General features: G+C 40.3%; 1 protein-coding gene across 2 annotated transcripts; it reads left to right on the forward strand.

Annotated features, from left to right (window-relative positions):
- The first annotated feature begins 1,555 nt into the window (after nucleotides 1–1,555).
- On the forward strand, nucleotides 1,556–11,423 carry scn3b (sodium channel, voltage-gated, type III, beta). Of its 2 annotated transcripts, XM_037466359.2 has the most exons (6): nucleotides 1,580–2,313; nucleotides 3,515–3,693; nucleotides 5,032–5,260; nucleotides 8,039–8,177; nucleotides 9,493–9,576; nucleotides 10,118–11,423. In XM_037466359.2, the coding sequence occupies exons 1-5, from the start codon at nucleotides 2,259–2,261 to the stop codon at nucleotides 9,554–9,556; spliced, it is 666 nt and encodes a 221-aa protein (XP_037322256.2). In that variant the 5' UTR covers nucleotides 1,580–2,258; the 3' UTR covers nucleotides 9,557–9,576; nucleotides 10,118–11,423. The 2 variants fall into 2 exon arrangements, with proteins under 2 accessions (XP_037322260.2, XP_037322256.2); XM_037466363.2 differs by lacking the exon at nucleotides 9,493–9,576 and having other exon boundaries at nucleotides 1,556–2,313.
- The last annotated feature ends 1,002 nt before the right edge of the window (nucleotides 11,424–12,425 follow it).

Genomic DNA, 12,425 nt, shown 5'->3' on the forward strand with positions numbered 1-12,425 from the left:
TCTGCAGGATGTGGTTCATCCAAGCTTGCCATATTTAGTCTGCTTCTCAGAGAGCTGGCCTACTGCTAATGCTGACAACAACACTAGAGTGCACTCAGCTGCCTCTTTGCTGTTCTTTTTACACCAAATCTGCTCCAACAACTAAATACTAAGTGCATATATATATATATATATATAAAAAAAGCTTCCTCCATGTAGCACCTTTACACTTGTACTATATATATATATAGATATATATTAAAGGGGAGGAATACAACAAATAAATAAACGATGGTGAATAAGTTATAAGTAATATAATAATACATTTACGGAATCTTGTCATACTCATCTTGATGCTAACAGAAAACAAATAATAGATAATAAGATATTTCTGTGAACCTCAATTCCATTATTCCCATTCTAAGTAATCCTGTCCAGACTCCAGACAGTGGCAATGAGATTAAATATTGTGATGCTACAGTACAAATATTGTTTCTCTTTCAGGCCTAGGGATGCTGTGTCCTTGTTCCTATGAGAAGAAAATCACAAACAGGCTAAATGAAAATATGGTATCATTGCATAATAAGTAATATAGACAGATTTGTTCCAATACTATTCAACCCCCACCCTCTCTTCCTTCCCCCGAAAATGTAGATTTTCCACAAGATATATTCAGGAAATCTATTTTTGGATTTATGTTGCACTGCAGGTGACAGAGGAAGAAAAAGAGGTACAATTCAAATTGTACAAGGGAGTGATATCATTTAAGTTTTTAGTGAGAAACACAAAATATGATGTAATTACTCTGTTGAGCATTCACTTTACTCGTCCTCTTGTGCAGGTTGGGTCTGCGTGATTTAAATAAATAAGGGTTTAATGTGTTATTACATGCGTCAGTTACTCATTGTAAAAACATTTGTTGAAACAATTATTCTTCACACCCTTTGCACTCAGCTTAGTTTGTCCCTTTAATTATTAAAGAAAAAGCTATTCTTACTGAAGTTTGTACCAAAAAATAGACAGAAAATCCTAAAAAACATCAAGATCTTTATAAGACTGAACTGCAACGGATGGAAGATGATTTGATTATGAAATCCTGTCTTGCACAGTGCTTTATCAGCTTCATAGTAGAAGGGAACCACAACAGTCAGTCGGTGTGCTTAGCATTTATAGTATTTCAAAACACAAAATCAGCATAGTAATCATTGCATTTTTTTTAAACAATGTGTGATGTGTGCATTTTATTAATCTTAAACCACATTGTAAATCTGAGGATACTATGTCATTGGAGACCTTCAACTGAACCACTGCATCCTTTCATCAAAGCACTTTTATTTTGATTAAAAAGGTATTGGAGAGAATTGGGAAGCAGAAATCAATGCATGTCACTTGTGTGTTACAAATGTAACGTCCTAAATGACATCACATAGCTCAACGTTTAGCCATATAAATGCTTTTCTCTACGTTTCACTTGACATAATGACGTGATGTTTTATTATTTAGGAATTTTATTTATTCAACAGACGTGCATGATAAGTTGCTTAGGCGGACGCACATGACAGCATTATGGACGTGCACGTTGTAGTGTAGGAGGGAGTAACTCACGCATGCGCACCAATGCCTCCGCTCCACCAGTGCCAAGTGACTCCTGCAAAAACACAGGCAGCGATCCGCGGCGTGGGAATGTTATCATTCACCCTTATTGGAGGAAAAATACCTCAAATAGGCAATGGAGTCATTCTTTGAGGAGTGAAATAACAGAAGTGCTTTTATTCACCCAAAGGTAAACAAGACGTTTCGCAACAGCACTAAATCGGCTTTTGAGAATCCACAGGTTCTTCCTCTTCGCTCGGGTTTTATCTTTTTATACTTCTGTGTATCTGGATGGATCTGGACTGAAATAAAGCAGAAGCAGGACTGTTGCATCGCTCTTCGAGGGCCTGTTTATTGATGAAGTTGGTGCTTTTTTGATAAATGTTGAATGGCTTTTTTTTCGGACGACTCTAATCTAACCGGGCGAGCAGATCGTCCACAGGCTCGATTCCGCAAGTCCTGAATGTCCTCCAAAATCTCTCGTTCGGACAGGCAGCTCGGTTTGGACTTTAACTCGTAAAGACGAAAGTTGCCTCGCGTGCTCGTCTTCCCCGAGAGCGGCGCTGTCCGTGGTCCTGAAGTCATTTCGACAACTCCTGTTATTTCAATAACTTGAGGGTTTCTCCTAAAAAAAAACAACAGCTGGAGGGGACGCCGTCTGCCAGCAGCTCCAGAAAGAGCCTAATATGGTGACGCGCACCGGAGTTCATCTGCAAACTTTGGTGCTTTTGTGTTTCGTTGGTAAGTAAATATCTGCAAGTACAACGTGCATCGGTTTCATGTCTTATTGCAACCGATTTGGAGTCACATAGATGCGCCATCGTGTGTTTTTGAACTTGTGAACTCCACTGTTGGTGAATTCAAAACCGATCGTCGTCGGAGAAGCTTATCTGACCCCTGAACAGTTCTATTAACATTTAAAATAAATCAATGCATCGAACAGAGGCTTAGCTATTTCCCGTTGTTTTATTCCCCATCGGTCTCCCTTTTTTTCTGTCCTATTTCCATGCGTATTTGAATAAGCCCCGAGCAAAAAAAAAAAAGAAAAGAAAACGATGAGATGAGATGGAATTGATGTTGTCACTGTCTGCCCTAAGGGACTCTGGGTTATGTAAGAGGACCAGATACAGCAGCACACACACAGGCAGCCATGTGGCCAGCTCACTCAGAATACTGGCTCACTTCACAATCTTCTAATGAGTCCATTTCTTGCAACACAATCGTAATCGTTTTTTTTTCTTGATTGCCCACGAATGTGCTTCATACAATATGAAGAACATTTCTTATTGTGCCACCTTCAAGCACAGTAACTTTGAAATGATCCTGTTGAAAAGCTGCTGGAGTTCGGCCCTTCGTTCCCTATATCCCCCCAAACATAATGAACTGGTTGATACTACTAAGTAGTTACACATATTAGTTACCCCTCACTAAATTTAACCAAAATCTCGATTCTGCGAAAAACATCCTTGAATTCAAAGAGTAACTGATTAGAATCTAATGATCAAAGGTCACGTGACCTAATAAAACACATTATTGGTCATATCGCAAAAAGTCATATAAATATTTGGACAATTGTACACGAATGTCCGATGTAAAATCATGATGTGATAAATTCTTACACAGACATGTAGACTGCAACTTTACTGGTTGGTGGAGATACACAATCAGGACAGTGTTGATCCAGTCATTGCAGAAGTTGTTCCTAGTTGCTGGCTGGACCAGGACCGGCTTCTGAACCTTCTGTACTGATCACCTTGCACTTAAACTTCATGATGAGCACAGACACATCTTCGGCAGGGGGAGATGAAATAACCTCTAGGATCAAACCTTGTATCAGTGAAGGTTAAACACAAATTAACAAAAAAGGAAACACTGTGAAAAGGGACTTCAACATCTTTGGCTGTGCTTTCATTGTGCTATCTGCGTGTAAATGCTCTTCCAGTCCACCCGAGCCGGCCGGTATGTGTCGATATCCCGTCGGAGACCGATGCGGTGCTGGGGAAATCCATGAAGTTGACCTGCATATCTTGTATAAAGAGGGACGAGATCAAATCAAAGACACATGTGGATTGGTACTACATGCCAAACAAAGAAAAGGACACTGCATCGAACAAAACCCACGTAGGTCCCTGCTAAGTCATTGTGTATTACACTCACCGGCCACTTTATTAGGTACACCTGTCCAACTGCTCGTTAACAATTCATTTCTAAGCAGCCAATCACATGGCGGCAACTCAGTGCATTTAGGCATGTAGACATTGTCAAGACAATCTCCTGCAGTTCAAACCGAGCATCAGTATGGGGAAGAAAGGTGATTTGAGTGACTTTGAACGTGGCATGATTGTTGGTGCCAGAAGGGCTGGTCTGAGTATTTCAGAAACTGCTAATCTACTGGGATTTTCACGCACAACCATCTCTAGGGTTTACAGAGAATGGTCCGAAAAAGAAAAAACATCCAGTGAGCGGCAGTTCTGTGGGCGGAAATGCCTTGTTGATGCCAGAAGTCAGAGGAGAATGGCCAGACTGGTTCGAGCTGATAGAAGGGCAACAGTGACTCAAATAACCACCCGTTACAACCAAGGTGGGCATAAGAGCATCTCTGAACGCACAGTACGTCCAACTTTGAGGCAGATGGGCTACAGCAGCAGAAGACCACACCGGGTGCCACTCCTTTCAGCTAAGAACAGGAAACTGAGGCTACAATTTGCACAAGCTCATCGAAATTGGACAATAGAAGATTGGAAAAACGTTGCCTGGTCTGATGAGTCTCGATTTCTGCTGCGACATTCGGATGGTAGGGTCAGAATTTGGCGTCTACAACATGAAAGCATGGATCCATCCTGCCTTGTATCAACGGTTCAGGCTGGTGGTGGTGGTGTCATGGTGTGGGGAATATTTTCTTGGCACTCTTTGGGCCCCTTGGTACCAATTGAGCATCGTTGCAACGCCACAGCCTACCTGAGTATTGTTGCTGACCATGTCCATCCCTTTATGACCACAATGTACCCAACTTCTGATGGCTACTTTCAGCAGGATAATGCGCCATGTCATAAAGCTGGAATCATCTCAGACTGGTTTCTTGAACATGACAATGAGTTCGCCGTACTCAAATGGCCTCCACAATCACCAGATCTCAATCCAATAGAGCATCTTTGGGATGTGGTGGAACGGGAGATTCGCATCATGGATGTGCAGCCGACAAATCTGCGGCAACTGTGTGATGCCATCATGTCAATATGGACCAAACTCCCTGAGGAATGCTTCCAGCACCTTGTTGAATCTATGCCACGAAGAATTGAGGCAGTTCTGAAGGCAAAAGGGGGTCCAACCCGTTACTAGCATGGGGTACCTAATAAAGTGGCCGGTGAGTGTATATGCACCATGTTGTATGTCTTCTTACTACTTTATGTGGTAGTGAATATATTTTATACATGCCTGCTTGTCTTTTCTCTCTTCAAGATATACAAGTACAATGTTGATAGTCCAGTTGAATCGGATGGGCCGTTCAAAGGCCGTCTGGCCTGGAATGGGAGCCAGGATTTGCAAGATGTCTCCATTCGAATCATCAACGTCACCTACAATGACCGAGGCATTTATGAATGCATCGTCTATCGCCAGTTTGAGTTTGACTCCTTCAAACCGTCTGTCTCCCTCACCAAGAAAATCAAGTTGACCGTGAAAGCAAAAGGTTTGGTTAATAGTTCTACATCTCAGATATGACAATCAATTGGTAATCTGGTATTTAGAAACACGTCCACGTTTGTCCACAGGTGCCGCAGTAATCCAATCTCTTCCATCTATTAGGTCACAAATGTGTTTTACAGCCCTGCATTGTATGTATTTGTCATATTTAGCCTTTAAAAGCTCTCCAAAAGGCAGCATTTGTTTAGCCGTCTCGACTGCACAGCAGAATATCTTAAATATAGGAATAATCTGTGTACATATGTGTACATCTAATATGTGTTTTAACTGTCATTAGAGCAGATTTATGTGTAACCAATGTTCTGAGAACTGAAAAAGATTTTATCAAAAGAGCTGGTTTCTCAGACGCAAGACGGCATAAGTGATGAATTCCCAGCACTATTTAACATTCTGTCACAAACATGAGCTAATGAGGATGATGATAAGGAGGAGGAGGAGGAGGAGGAGGAGGAGGAGGAAGATAAGGAGGAGCACACAGCTGCACACACAATATGTTAAAGAGGCTTCAGCTCAGGCGTGTTAATTAACAATCCCTCCTGGTACAAGGACGAGTCTGTGCTGTGTTGACTTCTGAGTACTGAGTGTTCTCTTTGTGGTGTACAAGCCCTTCCTTCGATGCTGCATAAATTGTTCATGTAACTACTTAAAGAGGGATGGCATTTTATTATATATTCCTTACTTTCACTAAGTGATGCATCGATGTAAGGGCACTAACAACACCACTTTCCTTCTTTCCTCTTTGTTGCCACTGTACTTAGTAGTAATAATGGTGCATTTTGTTCTGTCTGCCTTTATTGTTCATCAAAGCTTTCTTCTGTTGTCATTGAAGGGGTTAATTCAAACCAACTTCTTTGCTATCTATGATGAGGGGTAATGTATTCTGCTTCCCGAATGCTTGGCTTGCTGAATGTGCCATTCTCCACCTTCTCGAATATACAATACGACATGTATATTTGGAATAACTTTTTGAAAATATCTTTACATTATAAAACTGCTTGCATGTGGTATATAGTTCACTATCAGAGGCATTTAAAAATAGGCCAGGGAAGCTGTATCCCAGAGTTTGGATTTTATCTGGAAAAAAAGAGTGAAAATTGGATGTTTTTCTTCTGAAGTGAAACTATCCAAAATATACCACAGTTTGATCATTTATAAATATTAAGCCTCTCATTTACATCTCATAGACGTTGGACCAAATTTCATAAAAGCCACCAGCCAGTGAATTCTGTACATTACAGGAGTCATGTTGCGGTAATGATGTTCATAGTAGCAGAATGGATTAAGTTACGGCAAACATTCCATCGAAGGGATTATGTTACAGTAATAGCCTCTATTTGCAGGCCGTGCCGAATCAAATCAGTGAATGCTTTTAACTGTCTGGTCAGCAGGCTTTTTGGAATTTGGTACACACTCACTGGCACAGTGGTTCACAATGGCTCATAATGACCCTGCAATGAAAGATTTTAAAGGATAGGTTTCTATGTTTTCCAAGTCAGCTGCACTTTTGAAATAGTTGATGCTTGCTTGAATCATTCCTCATTTTAAGTAATAAAAAAAAAATGTTTTTAATCAAATTTAAGTGATGGAGACAATCCACAGTCCTGAAATAATTAAATTGAAATGAATTTACCTTAATTCAGTCTTCTTTTTTGTTTGAAATAAAAAGAGGGACGTCTGCACTAATAGCACTGTCACCTTGCCAGATATCTGCATAATATGAAGAACTCATACAGCTGAAGCCTCATAATAACTTCATAAAAACTGACTTCCAATTCTGTCCACCATCACTTAAACTGAAAGCTCTGTTTCTGTCCATAAGGATATCAGAGCGTTCCATGACTGATTTAAAAAAATGCAGACATATTCCCTTTCAAGTAAATTCAATTTAAGGATATTCACGTATTGAGTCTTACATTTGTGTACTTTAAAAGTATGACCTACGTTGGAAGTGTTAAATGCCATGAGAACCACTGTGACTTTGCATATCTATCATATTTGACATTTAAAGGTACCCTGTGGAGGTCTTGAATACTAGCAGCCGTTTGGAGCATTGTTTTTAGGCCCCTGTCTGGTTTGTACCCGGCCATAACATAAGGACACACATGCATCCTGCCATTTCTTTTCACACTACTCTACCATTGAACAGTTGAACGCTAACAACGGAGAGATGAATGAACAGCTGTGGCAATGCAGGGGAAAAAAACAACGATAAGAAGAAGTTGGATGTAAACAATGCCCGATTTAAAGCGTTTAGAAAAAGCAATTGGCTCTGCAAATGTTTTTTTCTAAAGATAAGATTAGATAAGATAATCCTTTACCAGTCCCGCATCAAAGGAAATGAACACAACACCTCTGCTTAACCTTAAGGATATACGTGATGTATTCGGGGGAAAAAAAACACAGAAGTCAAACATAGTTTTTGTTTACTGATAAGAAAACTCCACAAGCCACCTTTAACTCCCTCTGTTATCATTCTACTGCAGGTACTGCCATAATCGTCTGTATGCAACATAGTTTGTGCATCTCAAACAGGATCCACACTGCTGCATTGTAATAACTAGTGCACCTATTGAGTTGTTACCATAGAAAGATTGTCTTCTCTTTACTGACTGAGAGTTGCAAGCAAGCAGTGCTGCACATACATGAACAAGCTCAACAATTACTTAAATGTCACGTACATAGAAAGTCTCTCCCACACAGAGACGTTCATAGGTGGATGCATACCGTATAATAAATGTTCCCTGCCGTTGTGTGTTCTCCACAGCCACTGGAGATGCCGCCGCGCTCTACTCTGAGATCATGATGTATGTGCTGCTGGTCTGCTTGACCTTCTGGCTGCTGGTAGAGATGGTCTACTGCTACAGGAAGATATCCAAGTCAGATGAGCAGGCCCTGGACACAGCGTAAGTCTCACACAGACGATCGATATCCATGCACAGACGCGTGGGAATGAAAGCAACCGGGTGCGTGGGACGAGTCCCCAAAACGGTGTGTGCCAAATATGTGTGACCTGTGCATGCCTAGGGGGTCTGGTTATTACATGTTGATACTAATTTAGAAACAGGTTAGAAAGAGAATTTATGGGGGCACAGATTGACAAAAAACGGCCAGGGGAAGAATCCGACGGACAAACAGACAAAAAGTGAAGTGAGCCGACGCTGCATCAGTTTGTAACCTGCTGCAACGGTAATCTGTCTTTTTTGCTTGGACTACCTGACAGGCCTGAATAATTCTAAGCACTGCTGACTGCTCTCTTTTCCAAACAGTCTTTTTACATCAGCGTTGGATTTGCAACTCTATCAGATTCATTTTCTCTCGCATCTTGTCAGCACGGACAAAAGACTCAAGTGTGGCTGTACAGTCACCGGGTTGCCATGGCGTTGACGAGGCTAGTCAATCCAGGTTGACAACTTTTGAACAGGCAATTTATGTCCCAGACAGAAAAATCACAGAGCACCATAAATCAAAAATGAAAGCGACATAAAATCCATTAGTTGCATTTTAAGTTGCTAAATAAAGGCTATAAAAGATCATTTGAAAATAAAGGCAAATGTTATCGGCAAATTTAAGCCGTGGGGGGCTATCGATATACGTTATCTTTGATTATAAATCAGCCCGCAGTTTGTTGATCAATATATCGATAAGGAGTGCACATTCATGTAAATCACCAGGTGATTGAATCGAGCGCAACTCTGTCAACGTAATCAGTTTCTGCAACTGAAGGAGGTAATGGGTTGTGGTTGTTATTGACCAGTATGATGCGCTCATCTCACGGCGAGAAACACCACCCACTCAAAGAGGCTGTTTTGTGGTGGGCTTCTCAGCTACTCAGGCTTAAAGGTTATGTGGGCGACCAGAACATTGTGAGGTTATATTTTGCAATGTAACCGAAAGGCAAGATAAAACGCAACTTGGGAAAGATGTGTGGGATGAAGGCTGTGTTTTAAATATATGAGTTACAAAATCAATTTTCACTATTACGGATTTTACTTTCTCTATTCTTACTATTGCGTTTGCTCAGAGAAAGAAATCTTTCTATCTTTCTGATGATAACAATCCCCCCTCAAAGGATGTCCACAGCCCCATAAGGAAATATCGTCCCGTCACACCGCCGTTCAAACCTTAATCTGCACTATTATGACTATATTTGGGGATGGAAAGTGTCCTACCACCATGTCTTAGAAAGCTGTTTCTGTTTTTATACCAATCCGCCTGCAGGACAAACTACCTAGCCATCCCTTCTGAGCAGAAGGACAACCCAGCCGCTCCTGTTACTGAATAAAAGCTGTTATCAGTGACACGGTATTTTACACGTGAATCTCTCAACGTGATCACGACCAGTAAAATCATCCCCCCCCTCCCTCTCTCTCTCTCTCAACTCACAGTTTCTTACCCTTTTAGACTCATAACTCACGTGACTCACGAGTCCTGGTGGTTCAGCTCCCTCTGTGTGTGTGTGTGTCCTCTTAATCGTTCCTGTTGCCATTTTTGGAAATGTCTTTTGATCACGACCACTTTTTGTTCTCTCTCATTCCGCATACATAGTTTAATATAAATCATGACAATTTAGAGTACATGCAATTACAACACTATCCCTTCAGGGACTGAAGTGCATATAAAGTTAATACATGTTAGCAATCTACTGTAGATTGTAAAGCATTTGCATGTATATGAAGAAGGGTTCCGGAGTTATAATAAACCTAAAGGACACAGTTGTTTGTTAATTTTATGTTCATGTTGACTTTGTATATTGTTTCATTTTGCGTTGTGCAATATACCATTGTTTATTTGGCGCATACATTTTTAATAGTTGAGTACGATTGAACTTCTCTGCTCTTTTTAGATATTAACCAATCACGATGGAACTTCGAGGACAGCCGAAGGCAAAGAGTCCACAAGCTGGACTGAGCCACAAGGAAGGTTTCATTACTCCCAGACAGCCATGGCCATCTGGCCCAAAAATCTTTCTCCTCCTTTACTCCGATTTCTTTAACTTTCATGCCAGCCATCTTAAATTAATTGTTTTGTCAAATGCAGCCGGTTAAAAGAACACAAATATTAGTGCCCTGCACTTACAGTGTTATCAGTGTCATCCATGCTTCACTGCCGACTATGTTCTCAGTAGTTAGTGGTGCCTCTGGGATTTATGACCTCAAAACGAGAAAAACGATCCAATGAAAGAAGCTGTCCTCTTGGCTGTTACATACAACTTGTGCACAGACTCTGCAGTTCTCGTTAAGTTCATTTTGTATCATTACAATTTATAGGCCGTGTCTGGATTTTATTCGTTCTGGCCAACGTCTTTTTACGACAATGGATGGAGCATTTATACTGTACGAATGCACAATTCCCCTTGTTGTACCATGTGCATCAGTGAAACCACAACGTAATGGAACAATAGAGATATTTATATTGTATTGAGTTAAGCTATATGAGTCAATTTAAATTCCTCTAGAGGTCATTATGTATAAAAATGTAATATGTGTTCAGTACTGACGTCAATTTAATCGAGATTAAGTCTTACTTAAACTGCGGCTGGTGTTCTCCTGAGATGAAATGTGTGTACAGCTATATAGAAATGTGCGTATTGTTTGTTCCAAAAAATGTGTGAGTGAGCTCCTTTTCAACTATTAAATGCAATGCGTTTGTGTTGAAGCACTGTTTACTGAAAAGTTCGTACTTCTGTTTAATTGTAAGTGCAGGTACAGTATTTATTCTCAGCACCATCTGTCTTATGTTCTTCTTATTATATTTGCCTCTAGTGCTAATGAAATGGATAAAATGGACTCCAAACGGTTGTTTCCAGCTCCCGTTAGTGCAGAAAAATAGCCAACAAATAAGCATCAGATTTTTATTTACTTTTCAATGTCAGTCTAATAAAGCTGAAATAAAACATTATAATTTATTCAGTGGAAACAGAGCTAGTCCAAAAAAAACAGAACAAAGAAAAAGGGGAATAGACTCGCACTGTCAAAGAGAGGTGATGTACATTGCACTTTTAACCAGCCGTGACCTACAGCAGAGACGGATATAGCAGCAGCTGTTGTTATAGCAACCCAAGCATGCCGATAGTGAGGTAGATTGCCTGAGAACATTATGGACAGAATTATGGCTTTGCGATGCATAATAAAAGTGCAATTCTGTCACCACTCTCTCTCTTTCTGTCCGTCTGTCTTCTCCTAACTATTGTTACAAAATCCTCCCCAAGGATACAACCCAATAAAATGGCCTACATTCTATCAATATGAGTTTAATTTAAACTACGAGGCCCCAACTGCCCTTTGAGCTCTAGTAACATTTCAAACCAAAAGTGTGAATTAGCCTGGATAACAAATACAATCGGTAGTAATTATTTTGTTCAGTAATGGAATTATCTACTCACATACTATGTCAGCACTGACGCAGCTTTAGTATTTTCGGATGTTTAAGAGGTGGGTGTTGTTTTTTAATGCGCTATTTAGGTAGTCAACAAACACGCACAATATTAACACATAAACTTGCAGCAAAATTTTATATTATGATCATTTTCTGGAGGTGAAAGTTTCTGGGATCAAATTGAAGGTGAGGGTTAATATCCCACTCACATAGAGAAGAGGTCTGCAAACACATTGTAGAATGTATACAAGGCGCCATGTATGTAAAGCGTAGACATCCATTTTTGCCTGAAAAGAGTTGCAGCTTTTCTTTTCAATCTACCATCATTAAATATTACCTTGAATCATAATTCATGTAATCTGCAAGTCACAATGCGTATCCATCGATGGAGGGTCTTTGTCTCCCCCTAGTGTAAAGCACATTACGTCATTGAACGTCTACATGAAATCATGAACGGCAACGTCTCTCCTTTACACTCTCACTTACACACACGCACTAAAACATGTTGATGTCTGACTTTTGATGAGGAAAGGGATTCGCCCTTCGGAAGTTGCTGAGGATTTTCTGATATTTCATTTTATTGCTTTATTGATAATATTTGTTGCGATGGAGGATTGATGATGCAGCTGTATGCTGCCAGAAATCAGAGATCGGAGTCATAGAGAATCTTAGGCCTTCCATTGTAGTGGATCAATATTTCCTTTGCAAGGGCTAAGTTCTGTTTAAACATGAACAAGTTATGATTGATGGGAACACATACAAATCATACAAATACA

Source organism: Pungitius pungitius, chromosome 3 (genome assembly GCF_949316345.1).
Source record: "Pungitius pungitius chromosome 3, fPunPun2.1, whole genome shotgun sequence".
Taxonomy (NCBI): domain Eukaryota; kingdom Metazoa; phylum Chordata; class Actinopteri; order Perciformes; family Gasterosteidae; genus Pungitius; species Pungitius pungitius.